At 48.3% G+C, this 15732-nt stretch overlaps 1 protein-coding gene across 4 annotated transcripts in view; it reads left to right on the plus strand.

Annotated features, from left to right (window-relative positions):
• RAD51B (RAD51 paralog B) overlaps positions 1 to 15732 on the plus strand; it is an 848991-nt gene that overhangs the window by 743555 nt on the left and 89704 nt on the right. The window contains exon 11 of one of the 4 annotated variants that reach the window (XM_025392663.1): positions 13594 to 15045. The exons of the other annotated variants lie outside the window; for them this stretch is intronic. Within the exon in view, the coding sequence (XP_025248448.1) occupies positions 13594 to 13712 (119 nt within the window). The 3' untranslated portion in view covers positions 13713 to 15045. Of the gene's footprint in view, positions 1 to 13593; positions 15046 to 15732 lie in introns of those variants that run through there. 4 annotated transcript variants of the gene reach the window in all.

Consider the following 15732-nt stretch of genomic DNA (forward strand, 5'->3'; position numbering starts at 1 on the left):
TGGTGCAAAAGTGATAGGCACTCAGTAGAAAGCAGCACCACACTCTCCTGTGATGCTGGGTGGTGGCGTGAGCCATGGCTCCTGATCAGCCAGCTGGTCAGGAAGGTAAAGAGCCAATGCCCTATAGCATGCTGTGCTGCTAGGTGATGTTGCCCAGCTCTGGGCTGTGGAAGTGTTCCAAGTGTACTGAAGGTGGGCTAGGCTCAGCTGTAATGCTCAGGAGGTTAGGTGGATTCAGTGCATTTTCACCTGTGGTATTTCCAGCTCACCCTGCATTTATCTGGATGTAATCTCATCGTAAGTCAAGGAGCATCTGTACAACAAGCAGTCTGAGGGAAGGCACAGCAGAGAGGCTTTGGCACCTGGAAAGAAATGTCGGGCCTCATACTGCCCCAAGTAATTTGTAGATTCAATGCTATCCCCATCCAGCTACTATTGACTTTCTTCACAAAATTAGAAAAAAACTACTTTAAATTTCATATGGAACCAAAAAAGAGCCCATGTAGCCAAGACAATCCTTAGCAAAAAGAACAAAGCTGGAGGCATCACACTACCTGACTTTAAACTATACTACAAGGCTACAGTACCCAAAACAGCATGGTACTGGTACCAAAACAGATATATAGACAAATGGAACAGAACAGAGGCCTCAGAAATAACACTACACATCTACAACCATCTGATTTTTGACAAACCTGACAAAAGTAAGCAATGGGGAAAGGATTCCCTCTTTAATAAATGGTGTTGGGAAAACTGGCTAGCCATATGCAGAAAACTGAAACTGGACCCCTTCCTTACACCTTATACAAAAATTAACTCAAGATAAATTAAAGACTTACACGTAAGACCTAAAACCATTAAAAACCCTAGAAGAAACCCTAGGCAATACCATTCAGGACATAAGCATGGGCAAAGACTTCATGACTAAAACACCAACAGCAATGGCAACAAAAGTCAAAATTGACAAATGGGATCCAATTAAACTAAAGAGCTTCTGCACAGCAAAAGAAACTATCATAAGAGTGAACAGGCAACCTACAGAATGGGAGAAAATTTTTGCAATCTATCCATCTGACAAAGGGCTAATATCCAGAATCTACAAAGAACTTAAACTAATTTACAAGAAAAAAACAACCCCATCAAAAAGTGGGCAAAGGATATGAACAAACTCTTCTCAAAAGAAGACATTTATGTGTCCAAAAAACATGAAAAAAAGCTCATCATCACTGGTCATTAGAGAAATGCGAATCAAAACCACAATGAGATACCGTCTCATGCCAGTAAGAACGGCAATCATTAAGAAGTTGGGAAACAACAGATGCTGGAGAGGATGGGAGAAATAGGAACGCTTTTACACTGTTGATGGGAGTGTAAATTAGTCCAACCATTGTGGAAGACACTGTGGCAATTACTCAAGGATCCAGAACCAGAGATACCATTTGACCCAGCAATCCCATTACTTGATATGTACCCAAAGGATTATAAATCATTCTACTATAAAGACACATGCACACATATGTTTATTGTGGCACTGTTCACAATAGCAAAGACTTGGAATCAACCCAAATGCCCATCAATGATAGACTGGATAAAGAAAATGTGGCACATATACGCTATGGAATAGTATGCAGCCATAAAAAAGGATGAGTTCATGTCCTTTGCAGGGACATAGATGAAGCTGGAAACCATCATTCTCAGCAAAGTGACACAAGAGAAAACCAGACACCACATGTCCTCACTCATAAGCAGTAGTTGAACAATAACTCATGGGCACAGGGAGGGGAACATCACACACCAGGGCCTGTCAGCGGGTGGGGGGCTGGGGGGGTTAGCATTAGGAGAAAAACCTAATGTAGATGGCAGGTTGATGGGTGTAGCAAACAACCATGGCAAGTGTATACCTATGTAACAAACCTGCACATTCTGCACATGTATCCCAGAACTTAAAGTATAATAAAAAATAAAAAAAATTTAAAAATAAATGTCGGGCCTCAGCTGGTGGTGGCAGGTGCTGTGGCTCACTAAGGCCTCATGTCCATTGGCTTTACCCAACAGGTTTGTCTACAGCAACTGCAGACCTGCCAGAAAGGGGTGACGCTCTTCAGAGACAGGGTGATCCCCTAATAGTGATGTAAGTGGGTGGAGAAGCTGTAAAATGAGTTTAGGAAATAGAGACTCCCCCACATACTTTTTGGGGGTCCAGGTAAGGGTACAACGTAGACCAGCTTTTATATGTCCAAATATTTGAAAGTTACAAATCAAGTTAACAAACTATTACATAGAATATGTTCTCTCCTCTTGCCTTGACAAATGCACCTTCTGGATATGGTGAAGGCCAAGCTTGAATTTAGAACCCGTGGACCCCTCAGAATTCCACACTGGAATGTGGTGACCTGGGGGGAGCCCGCCTGGGCTGGTTTCAGACCCTGGCTCAATTTAGCACTAGGAAGGGCCTTGAGCACACATGTGTGGGCACTCAGCTCGCATGTCCAAGCTCCGCAGTGCCCTCAAGCCACCCCTGGTCACCACCTGAGGCCTATGGGTGTGCACACCGGTGATGTGGTCCACCCACACCTTGGCCTTGGGCTTAGGCTCAGGGAACTGACTAGGGAACTCGAGGATCAGAGTGCAAAAGGCACGGTCCAATGTCCAATAGCAGGACATGTGTGGGTCTTGGGGGCCATGTTCCTTTAACCTGTGGACACTTCATCCACGGCTGGAGGTAAGCCAGAACAGACTCCCTAATGTGTGGGCCACAGCACAGGCCACTCCAGTCACCAGATGAAGGCCTGGCAGGGGTGAGCTTAGCCAATGAAAACCAGAGGAAGGAGCTTTAGAGGTTTCCTAGAAGAGTCCTCCAGATGCCCAGGCGTCCCCCCACCCCCCATGCCGGGGCTGGGTTTCTGCCCAACACCTCGTGCCTCAGGGTCATTCAGGTGTCACTGTCTCATGCTCCTGACACAGTGGAGGGCTTGTTTTCCTCCTCTCACACTCCCTGACTCTAATCCCCACCAGCCTGTGCCACTTGGCTGGCCTCCTTGGCAGAAAGGTGACAAAAGGACATGTCTCTGGAGAGTCAGATCCCTCAGCTGCCGGGACCTACGACCTCCTTGGGGCCACAGGAGCCAATGGCCGAGCGTCCTAATCTTGTTACTGATCTGGTTTCCTTCCACCTCTTATAGCCAGGGTGTTGGTGGGAGTCACTCAAAGCAGTTTCATTAATCTTAAGGAAGCAGGAGCTATTACAATCGAGAAAGCCTCTTTGCTTCTCTCTAATGCTCATGCTCCCGTAGCACTGCCCTCCCAGCCCGATCAGCCTTCCTTATAGAACCTTACCTCCCAGTGTTTCCTCACCTCCAGCCAGCTCACCTGTGCCACTGCGCTCCTTGCCTACTCCCAGCATCTGCTCATCTGCACCTACCCAGCTGTTCTTATTTCTGTCCAAATCTCTTTCGTCCTTCAAGGTGACTTGAGGTTTCACCTCCATGAAAGGTTCCCAACACTTCCATCGATTCTTCTCCTGCTTTATCACTTGTATTGTTTACCACCTGGACCCCACATTTGGCCCATGAATTCTGTTCATGTTAGTACTTTATACCATATGGCAATTTTTTTCTTCCTTTTTTTTTTTTTTTTTTTTTTTAGACGGAGTCTGGCTCTGTCGCCCAGGCTGGAGTGCAGTGGCCAGATCTCAGCTCACTGCAAGCTCCGCCTCCCGGGTTTACGCCATTCTCCTGCCTCAGCCTCCCAAGTAGCTGGGACTACAGGCGCCCGCCTCGTCGCCTGGCTAGTTTTTTGTATTTTTTAGTAGAGACGGAGTTTCACCGTATTAGCCAGGGTGGTCTCGATCTCCTGACCTCGTGATCCGCCCGTCTCGGCCTCCCAAAATGCTGGGATTAGAGGCTTGAGCCACCGCGCCCGGCCTTTTTCTTCCATTGTTATTGAGGAATCATCGAACTAGAAGAGGTCTTAAAGACTACCTAGTCCCATGCTCATTTTCTGAAGATGAGGAAACTGAGAGAGAGGAAGGTTTTGTAACTTGCCAGGCTAAGCCCTCAGGGTTTGGCAGAGCTGAGCATTACACTCAATACATTCAACCCTCTTAGCCCAATCCAGGACTTGCCACAAGCTCTTGATGCCTCTCTACATAGAAGTCTGCATCACCCATAGGATGTGGCGATCAGGAAGGGCATTCTTGGGATATACTCAACTGGGCAAATGGAGCCTTCCCATTTTCTGGCAGGACACAACCCAAAGAGGTGCATCCCACTTCTGTATACTCTGTTTTTTAAGTTCTTTGCATTTTAATAACCAGCAGGCAAAAAAAGGTGGTGGTCACCTAGATTTTCTCAGACCAGCCTTGATTCCCTGCTGTCTCCCCATGGGGAATTTCAGGAACTCCCTTTTCTTCAGAGGGAATAAGCCCAATTCCTGCTTCACCATGGCAGGGAGGCCAGCTTCTTTTACTGCCCATCCCCATCATCCCTCGCATCTCCATTGTGGAAGTGCAGAGAGCTTCTTAGCGAGTCTCCCCTTGGACTTTCCCAGGGGCTGACGAGGAGCCCCAGGCAGGAGGCTGATGGGCTAAACAAGCAACCAAGGAATAGCCATACAGGCTCTAAGTCAGAGCCCATCTTTAACAAAGGTGGGATAAAGCGAGCAACAAACTAGAGGGCAGAAGGGTAGGGAGGGGCTGGGGACAGGATGACCTGTCCCAGGTAAGGCCCATAAATGCTAAGTAAATTCCCCAAGTCAAAATCAGCTGGAACAGGGCAGAGCAAACATTTTTTTCTCCCCCTACTCTCTCTCTCTCTGGTTGTCCTGCTCACTGCAAGGAAGAAAAACAGAATAATGAGCCACGTTGGAGAGTGTCACCCGAGCAGCTCCGGAAAGACGTGGGCAGACGCCTGGCTGGGCGGCTGACTTTCTCTGTTTCTGGTAGAGATTTTATAAATATTCGGGGAGTTTGATCTGAGGCTGTTGGTGGGGAGGCAAGGAGAGCTGCAGCGGGGGGAGATAACTCAGCCCACAGGGGTTCTTGGACCTCTCTGAAGCCTGCTTTTCATTAGCATCGCCAAGGCAACGGCTCATCTGCTGCAGATCTCATCGAGGCCCTGCAAAGCATCTACGGCGCGTTACGCCTTGCGTTTCATAGTGAATCAGCTGCAATCAGTCTTCCTCCAGCCTCCCCTCCTCTTACCCCCATCACCTCCTAGCTATGGAAGAGAAGATAATTAAAGAGGAGTGAAAAACTGCAATCAGAACTCTCCGAGGCTGGCATGGAGAGGCAGAGCTGCGATAGTCCTGTTCCGAGGGCAGTGATTCACCCTGAGGACTGTTCAGAGCTGGGCAGTCATGAGCCTCAAGTAACCAGATGGACCTGTAGCAACTCCCCAGCTCAGTCTTCCACGGTGCACACCCAGCCTTGATTCTTGTCTCCTCCCTGCCTGACCTGACCTTTCCCCTCCACACACCTTTATTTTTGACCAAGGCAAACATTTGCAGCGCGCCCAAGAACCTCACCGGCCCTTGTGCCGATCGGTTCCAGATGCCCATGGAAATGCAAGCCCATGTGTTCCTCTGGTTTTAACCAAGGTGTCCAATGGATTCTAAAGGGTGATGTCAGGGGAGGTGGGGGCAGGCCAGGGAGTAAAGGGAGACCCATGTTGGCAAAGCAGTGTGAGAGCAGGTGAGTGGGTCCAAAGAGGAGGGCCAGGTGTCATGATCAGCGCAGCCAGGTAGGGAATGTGCACAGAACACGTTAACTCGGCTTCACAGACACTCCCATTCTCAGCACGTACCCCATGGGAATCCAGTCACCCCCTTTAAAAGTTGACTCCTTCCATGGCGGGCGCGGTGTTTCAGCCCTGTAATCCCAGCACTTTGGGAGGCTGAGGTGGGTGGATCACCTGAGGTCAGGAGTTTGAGACCAGCCTGGCTAACATGGTGAAACCCCATCTCCACTAAAAATACAAAAATTAGCTGGGCGTGGTGGCGGACACTTGTAATCCCAGCTACTTGGAAGGCTGAGGCAGGAGAATCACTTGAACCCAGGAGGTGGAGGTTGCAGTGAGTTGAGGTCGTGCCGTTGCAGTGAGCCGAGATCACACCATTGTACTCCCGCCTGGGCAACAAGAACAAAACTCTGTATGAAAAAAAAAAAAAAAAAAAAAAAGTTGGCTCCTTCCAGCTTTGAGCTCCTGGGGCCAGCAGCCAGGGATCCTGCTGTCTGCTATATGTCAGTGTCCAGCACAGTGCCTGCGCATAAGGGGCGCTCGGTAGTGTCTTGAAAGAAGGAATCCCTCTGTCCATGCAAAAGAGGGGGAGAGTGGTCAGAGCACGGCAGAGGTTGGGGTTGGGTTTTCTGGTTGTCTTTCTAGCTTGTCTTTGTGCTGGAAAGCAAACCTGAGCTCCAGCCTCTCCCAGCCCCTCCTTTCTGTGGAATGCAGATCACCCCAGCCCTCTTGAAAGATTTGTACTCAGAGCCTTTGAGCAAGCCCTGGGAAAATGCAGAATCTCAGGCTGTAATTATGAGCTGGAGAAGATCCCTCCCCCAGCTATAAATGGAGCAGAACCAGGAACCCAAGACAGCTGGGCTCACACAAAGGCAGCTCCTTGCTTTCTTGCTTGCTCCTACTTTTCCCACTGAGCTTGGCCCTGAAGAAGCAAACCCCTAATTCCTCTGCTGGTCTGAGCAGGAAATTCCCGTCAGCTTGTGGGAGAGGCCATATGAGAGAGACTTCAGCACATCCATCCCGCCCGAGATCCAGAACCGTATCAAGTCCTACCCCAGTCCCACAGAGCAGCTTCCTCCTCCATAGCTTCTGAGCGGCACCGAGGCAGGCCTCCGCCAGCCTTTGTTACCCAAGGCTGATGCCGGGTTTTTAACACTCAGCCAAGTCATAGGGAAGAGTAAGATTTACAATAATTGGGTACATAGCATAGCTGACTGGGCTGCACAGTGTGGCTTTTGGTCAGTTCTGGCATTCTGGTGGGAAAGCTGCATTGAAGAGACAGAGAAATGCCAGCCCAAATGGCAGACATGGTGCATTTAAAAGGGCGGCATGGTATAGATCCTCGCTCCTCAAAGGGCGGGCCTGGAACCTGCAGCAAGAGCATCACCTGGGAGCTTGTTACAGAAGCAGAATCTCAGACCCTACTGAATCAGAATGGGTTTTAACAAGCTGGCCAGCAAACACAGGCACATTCGAGCTTGAGGCAGAGTGGAGCACAGGAAAGAACATATGGGTGCATTCATCCCAGCCTTGTGGATTCCTAATGCCAGCTTTGTCACTCAGTAATATGTGACTTTAGGTAAGTAAGCTCCCTCTCTGAGCTTTGGTTTCCTCCCCTTTGCAGCAGAGATGATGTAACCTATTCTAAAGGGCTGATGTGAGGCTCGGCCTGGTACCAGCAAGCTCCTACCCTAGTCAGTGTTAGCAGCACAGAGATGACTGCTCCGGGATCAAAATCCTTTATTTCCCCAAGGCAACTACCTAGGAGATGCAGCTTCAGTCCGTCCTCTTGCTATGTCACTTTTTTATTTTCTGGGGGGACTTTTAGTCCCCTGACCACGAACCCTAGAACCAACAGTGATAGCTTTTCCTTCCAGCTACCCCCATGTGAAATTAAGATCCAGAGTGCCCCCAGAGAGACCAAGATTCCTCGTGTAGAATAGATCACTGTGGGTGAAGGAACTGAATGAATGCGGTCTGGCAGGGTCAGGTCTGGGGACAGGGGCATTCCAGGAAGAGGAGATACAACATGTGACTTTCATAATGGATAAATGGCTCCTTGGCGGTTCCGACAAGCGAGTAGGATCCCGTCTGGATTTCATTTCTTTCACCGTCTGTGAGTTTCTTTGAGAGACAGTAGGATTCTCTCATTGTTATAGGGGTTGGAGTTTTAACCCACTTTTCTTTGTTTGGTGTTGGTGTGTTCTGTCACTACAGTCCCCTCCTGCTTTCCCAGGCTAATGTAATGGAACACAGGGATGGACAAGCCACAAGGGTCTGCAGGGACCTTAACTTCTCCATAAATGCTGGGCTGATTTTGCAAAGCTGCTTTCCCAATGAGGCTTGGTTAAAGCTGCTTTTCAAGTTAGTTTTGTAGAGGAAAGGAGAGCAGGTCAGCTCCCAGGTACTGGTTGGGTGACCTGGGACAAGTCCCTTAACCTCTCTAAGCCTCAGTTTCCTCCTAGGATGATAATGCTAATATGAGAATCTCCTTGAAGACAGACATGCACATCTCCACCCATTCTGGGGATAACAGAATTACTGGCGGATTACGTAACGTCATACTTACAAGGAACATGGTACAGAGAGTGGAATAGAGTCAATAAATGGTAGCTGCCATTTTCGTAGTCATTAGAAGAGGTGAGCCTTGAACAGCTGGCCTCTGTTGGCCTACATTTGCAAACAGCGAGCATAGCCACCCATTCCTGTGCAGGTCAGCAACTGACCCTCCCCTCCCCCGCCCCCCGCCTTCACTTTTTTTTTCTTTAGCTGCAGGAGTTGAGACATGTGGCTCACCAGGCTACCTCAGTGAGTTAAAGCTTTAAATAAATACACACTCAAAATGGCTGTCACATCACTGCCCCCATGACTGCCACAGGCCTCTCCCGACCCAGGAACGTCTCTTCCTCCCTCTCCCTTTCTCTGCTGCTAGAAACCAGGCCTTGGCTGAGCCCTGGAGAGGGTATCTCCTCTGCACGTATGCTGGTCCCAGGGGCCCTGCACAGGGCAGATGAGGGTAGTCCTGATCCCGTACAGACTTTCCTCTTCCTGGGTTTGTTAGAAGCCTGGCCAGGCCCCTAGTCTTATGACTTCCACAGATGTTTCTGCTTAAGGAGCCCTGGCATCTTTATGGCCTGTTTTTTCCATTCTTGCCTCTCTTCCTCTGTCCCAGCAGCCCTGAACGCAATTTGGACTTTATTTTCTTTCTAATGGTTACAGGGATAGAAAGGGCTTTTTCCCCCCTCCCATTTTCAGTTTTTGGCTTTTTCGTTAGCTCATCAAGCTGGGAATGTCTGTGTTAGCTCACACAGACATATACACACACACAAACACACACATTCCATATGCATTCAGATCGTACCCGTGGTGTGTATTTCTTAATGTTGCACTGACATTTATTGCCACTTCAGACCCAGCCCATTTCAAAGTCTTCCTCCCTGCCTCCACCCCACACTTCACATTCATCCTCTGCCTAGCCTCACACAGGTCACCCTGAGCAGCCGACTGGGGTGTCACCCAGTTGCTGATTCCAAAAACTAGTGCTGGCCTCGGCCTCCAGCAAGATGTGAAGAGCCTCACTAACTCACCAGTCTGCCTCTGTGCTTCCAAGGAGGTTTGGGCTGACTGATGGAGTGAGAGCTGAGACTGCAATTGCCATGCATCTCTTCAAGCTCTGCCTGGCCAGCCAGTCTACCCAGGCTCAGGGGGCCAAGTTGACAGCTGTTTTTTTAAAAAAAAGAACCAGTTTTCCACAAGCAGGCTTGAAACCAGTCTGGCCACCCCTTGGATCTACATCTGTAACTGCCCCCAGCTTGCCAGCATGGCAGGGTGTTCCCAGTCACCTCCCCCGCAGCATTGGGGGTTGCCTGTCCCATCAGTCTGGTTCCCAGAGCAAAGCAAACCTGGCAATGTCAGGTCTTCAGCTTTTAGTCTATCTATGGCACAGGTGCCTGGGGCTGGGGCCTCTTTATTACCTCCTAAGCCTGAGGACTGGAACTGAACTTCTTACTGCGGGTATAAATAAATCTACCTGGAATCTTAAATGTTGACACCACCTGGCTGCCTTAACTGGGGTTAGACCCATTACCCACAAGAGGCCATCCAACCTCAAATTCTCTGTGACTCTGCAGCCCTTCTTCCTAGGAGGGTGATGATGCCGACTCACCTGTTACAGCATTTTCATAATTCAGCTAACCGTCCACTACTTTATCTGCCCATGATCCACCCAATGCTGACCATGGGTGGCGGGGCAGAGTGGCCCCTCTAGAATGTCTCCTCTTCAACACTCTCACCACGGAGGGGCCTTTATAGATGGCACCATGAAGTTCTCACCAGGTGACTGCCCCTACCTGAGATGGGCCAGGCAGCCACGGACCCCTCCCCTTCCCTCCCCTTCCTGCTCTGCCCAACCTCATTCTGATGGTTTGGCCTTGTGCATCTCACCAGTGACTCTTTTCTTCACTCCTTCCTATTTAAACAAATTAAAACTCCAGTTTTTCTTCGTTTATGTTTTGGTGGCTGAGGTGGAGCATCTTTTCCCCCAGTGGGTTAAGGGAGGCTGGTTGGAGAAGACAGCAACAGTAGAGTGAGTTGGGTCCCCAGTGGCATAGTGACATAGACAGGGACAGTGGGAAACGGAAGCTGGAAGAAGTCCCAGAAGTAGGAGCAAGAAGAGTGACTGTCCTCCATGCCGGGTTCTGCCAGGAACTCTGGATGCGCTGAACAACAGCCATGCTAGAGACTTGAGGACACCTCTTCTGTTTGCTTTACTTGTCACAGATTCATTAATAAAGACAAACAGGGGAGCCACCTCATTGACTTTTCCATCTGTAAATAAATCCCTTCCAAATACACACCCCCAACATGGATGCTATGGGTGCTTCTCAAGAAACAGCCATATGATGCTATCATAATCGACATCCTTCCGATGATTCAAATCAAATCAACCTGAGGAGCCTGATGGGTCTGATGCGCTTCTTCCCTGGGCATCTGCACCTTGCCAGAGCCAGGCCGCCTGTGTGTGTGTGGCCAGTGGGGTGGCGGAGTTGCTTCTTTTCATTTTTGTGAGTGAAAATGAAAGGGTTCCCCACAACCAGCTGCAACAAGGATCTCTCACCCTGTTGCTAAGGAGTGGTGGGGTCCTGCTACCATGTGGCGCTCTGGCGGGCCTGGGGAGATCTTTAGGGATCTGGAACAGCCACTGGATGTGCAGTGCTGAGCCCCTGGGATGTGGAAGTGATTAGCCGGCCACCTGGATGGGCCACAAAGTCCTACTATCACTCCTCTTCTCTCCTTTCACTTCTGGACCCTGCTGGAGAAATGAAGCCCTGGGAAACTGTCTCACCACCTAGGACTGTGTGGAGCTGGGCACACACTCAGGAGGCAGGTGACTTGTAGGTGGTCAAAGAGAAGCACACCCTCCCTGTCCTCTGACAGCCCTATTCCCTGAAGGATCTGGTCAAGCCATTTCTTCCAGATGGCTGTGATACTGTGTCCCCTCAGTATTAGGAGTGGGGGAATGGACACTTTCCACGAATGCAAGCTCCTAAAGCCCCTCCCCTGCAGCTAGGGCTGAAACCCCAGATGTCCTCATTGCACCATAAATGTGAGCAGGGAGGTACAAAGGTATGTGCAATGGTGTGTGTGTGTGTGTGTGTATCGAAGAGAGGAGTCTGTCACAGGAAGAATACTGAGTAACCCCAAATGTTGTAAGCATATGCATCCCGGTTTTAAAATAATAACAATCATAATACTAATAATTTTTGCTATCATTTGTTGAGATATTTTTCTGGGCCAGGTACAGTACTTTGCACATATTATCTCATAATTCTCAAAATCTCTGTGAGGTACAAGTATCACTGTGCAACTTTTCAAACGGAAAAGCAAGCATGGGAAAAAACTTGGTTCAATTGCCAAAGATAGATCTGAGACGTGCCAGGGCCAGGATTAGAATCCAAGAGCTCAAAGTTCTTCTGCCGTGTGTCATAGAAGTGACCACTATATCAGTAATGGTAACTGCCAGCCCCTACTGTTCACTGGCCACACGCCAGACATAGATTCACTTAATTCGTTCTTACAAAACTCTGGATATATTCTTATTGCCTCATTGTGTACATGAGGAAACTGAGGCACAGAGCATTTTGGCATTGATTCCCTTCAGCAAATGTGATTTGAACAGCTCCTGTGTGTGCACGGCACTGTGCTCTTGGCTGTGCGTGGGATATGGGACTGAGTGATATGTCATTCTTATGGTCTGAGATCTAACATCAAGGTCCATGGCCATGGCCATCAGAATGGGCTCAGGGTGGGGTTCCAGAACTTGAAATGAGGGACAGTTGGAATCCTGCATCCTAAGATATCCTAGAAAGTGGAACATACCAGGTCTCTAGAGAAGGAACCTAGGCACAGAAGCAAGACAGAGTTCTGTTCTCAGACTGAGGCCCCAGGTCAGTACTGGGCCAGCAGCAAGCGCTGGCTGAAGTGGAACTGTTTTACTCCTGCCCACAGCATGGCCTCGAGGGCAGGACTCCAGAGCTAGGCTGCTAAGTTCAGATCTTCCATTCTGTAGCTGTGAGACCTTGGGCAAGTTAATGAACCTCTCTGGGTTTCAGTAGCCTCATCTAGAAAACAAGAATAATAACTGCCCGGCTCATGGAATTGTTCTAAGGGCTAAATGAGTTAATATGTGAGAAGCCCTTGGAACAGGACCGGGCCCACGGTGGGCTCTCTGGTGGGCTCTCAAGCTCTCACCAGCCAATGATCCTCGGGCCCTTTGATGCTGAGGGGGCAGAAGCTGCAGGTAGGGGCCAAGTTGTCCCAGTGGCAGAGGGAAGAAAATTGTAGTAGGAACTGATTAGGGCCTGTCTCTGCAGGTGGTTTGATGGGAGGGAGAGATGAAATCCAATGGGACAAGAGGGACTTCACATCATTAGTATAAAAGGTTGGCAAATGGACACGGGGCCCTTCCTTCTTAGTCTCCAGAGGCCAAGATGCAGGTGCCTGGCACCTGAGCTGGCTGGAAGTGGGGAATGTTTCAGGGCTGGCATTTATAGTGATGCCACTGTTATCTAATTATAGGCACAAGGAGAGTCTCCCACTGTCTGTGCAGCCCCTGAATCACCCAGGGAAGAAATATTGATCTGTTCCCAGCATTCCCTCTGTCAACTCCCCAACCTCAGTCTCTGGCTTGGAAGAAAGACGGCTGGGGAGGGGGATGGAAGGCAGCCATGCTCTGTTGCAGTAAATCTTTCCTAGAAGAGGAGACAGCTGAGCTCATCAGCCAGTGCCAGATCAGCTCAGAAAGAATCCTTTCCAACTCCCAGAAGACCCCTCAGCGGCTTGGGAAAGGAATGGCTCACTGGGGCACTTTGTTTGTGTATGTGGGCCTGTCAGGCTGGGCAGGGGTGTCTGATGACACGTTAGGACAGCTGAAAAGAGAGGTGGGACAAAAATGTTTGCCTAAGGGCAGTCTTGTGATTTCCCCCACCCGCCCTGCTCCCCACCCCCGTGCGCTTTTGAGAGCTTGTTCCAGGACTTTTCATGTGCATTTGAGACCACAATTTCCTCTCCCAGAAACCCCATTAAGCTATGAGTGAGTGAGGCGGTGGGGGAGAGAGAGAGAGAAAGGAAAAGAGAGACAGAGCAAGAGAGAGAGAATTTGTGTGTGCACACGCGAATGTTTCTTCCCCACCCACATTCTTTTGCACATATCTACCATTATGTACATTCCTATGCCATACCCCTTGAACTCTCTCTCCATCAGGTCTTCCTCAATCATCCTCTTCAGTAGGCTCAGGGCCTCAGAGAAAGGCAAAAGGGCCTAGACTTTGACTTTCTTTTTTTTCTCTCTCTCTCTTAGAGACAATATCTTGCTCTGTCACCCAAGCTGAACTGAACTGGGCTCCAGCAATCCTCCCACCTCAGGCTCCTGAGCAGCTAGGACTACAGGTGTGCCACCATGCTCAGTTAATTTTTTAATTTTTTGTAGAGGTGGGGTCTCATGACGTTGCCCAGGCTGATCTCCAACTCCTGGCCTCAGGAGATCCACCCACCTCAGCCTCCCAAAGCGCTAGCATTACAGGCGTGAGACTTTGCCATTCCAATGAGAATTTTGTCCTTAGCAATCTCATCCAATGGCCGCTGGAGATGTATGTAGAGCCACAAGAATGAGAAAGGGGGCAATGGAGTGACAGGTGACCTGCTCAGGTACCCTTCCCCAGACCAAATGTCCCAGGCACACAGCCCATGCCCTCTACCAGAGAGTACATTTTCTCCCTGGCTTGCTGCTGCCATAAAGGACCAGGGATGTGGAAACAGGAGGTGAACTAAGGCACCCCGCCACCACTGTGGCAGCTTGAGTTTCTTGAGGCTGAGACAAACTAGGGTCCAGCAGCCTAGATTTTGCCCCAATTTCTCCACTGAGTATTTACTCAGTGCTCCTGAGCGGATGCCTTCCCCTCTGCCTAGAAGCAGCACAGCGTTTCGGTAAAAGTCTCAGCATGCTAGGAGCGCTGAAACGTTTATTCTTTTCCCTCCCAATTATCCACTCTGATGGAGCAGAACACTTACATGGAAAATCCTAAACATGGAAGATAATTTAAACATGATTCACCCTGGAATACATGCTGCCAGTTGCTCCTGCAGGTTTACCTTGCTAAAGGCGTTTCGCTTCCTTTGCTGTTACAATAAGCTTGCCTGCCTTGTAGAAAAGATGGCCAGGGCCAAAGGGAAATCAGTCAAGGGAGGCTGTTTGGTCTGAAATAATGCATCTATGAACAAATGAATTGAGTATAACTGTCTTGAGTATAACTGAGTGTTTCTGTGGAATTAAGAGAACATCCAAGGCCACTCCTAGCTTGAATAGATTAAATTTGTCCTTGTGTTTGGAGCAAGGGTTGTGAAGTCTGTCTGGCCCATCAAATGACCAATAGCTTTTAAGGAAGGACTAAGTGACTTATGACCAGAACAAGGGAGCAGCCTGAGTCAGTCTCCCCAGTGTCTACATCGTGTTATTTATACTAGTAAAAAAATGGACACAACCTAAATGTTCGACCATATGGTATTAGTTAAATTAACATCTATATGATGGAATACTAGGTAGTCATTAAAATTATGTGTCAGAAGAAGGCTTAATCTCATGGGAAAGTGTTCACACCACATTATTAAAGAGCAAAAACAGATTATAAAGCAATATGCATACCATGTAGCAGTTCTGTAAGAAAAAAGTATTATGTGCATTTTTAACTGGAAAAATATGTATAAAAATGTTAACAGTGCTATCTCTGGGCAATAAGATTATACTTGACTTTTATTTCTTTTTTGGAATTTTTTTTTTCCCAAATTTCCTCCCATTAACATGCATTTTCCTAAATCAGGGAAAAATACATTAAGAAAAAAAGATTATCTGAGAGTCCAGCAGATGTGTTTCCTGTTTCTTATCCCATGTCTATTCTCCATTTTATTTTGGAGATTCAAATTCTTCAGTCCTTTCCACAACAGATACTTACAGGGCAAGAGGCAAAGAGTATCTGATATCCTAAACAACATCACCAGGGTGAATTTCTCCCTGACAGTAACAGTTTTGGAAAGGTTTTGTTTCTACCTGGCACTGGGAATTAATCACACCAAAACTTTTTTTTTTAAATAATCAGTAATGAGCATCTCCAAGGCGTCCTAGTAGGGTTCCAGGGGTTCATGGAGGACAGTTATAAACCTTGACAGCTGCTCATTGAGTTTTCAACCATGGGGGAGATTCATCCCTTCTCCTAGGCCTTTTCACAGCACCCTAAGCTCAGAGTCTGGAGGGGAGAGGATCGCTTAGGAGATATACCTAAGGTAAATGACGAGTTAATGGGTGCAGCACACCAACATGGCACATGTATGCATTTGTAACAAACCTGCACGTTGTGCACATGTACCCTAGAACTTAAAGTATAATAAATAGATAAATAAATAAATGCCAATTTTTATATATATATATATATATATATATTTTTTT

This window comes from Theropithecus gelada, chromosome 7b (assembly GCF_003255815.1).
Source record: "Theropithecus gelada isolate Dixy chromosome 7b, Tgel_1.0, whole genome shotgun sequence".
Classification (NCBI taxonomy): Eukaryota; Metazoa; Chordata; class Mammalia; order Primates; family Cercopithecidae; genus Theropithecus; species Theropithecus gelada.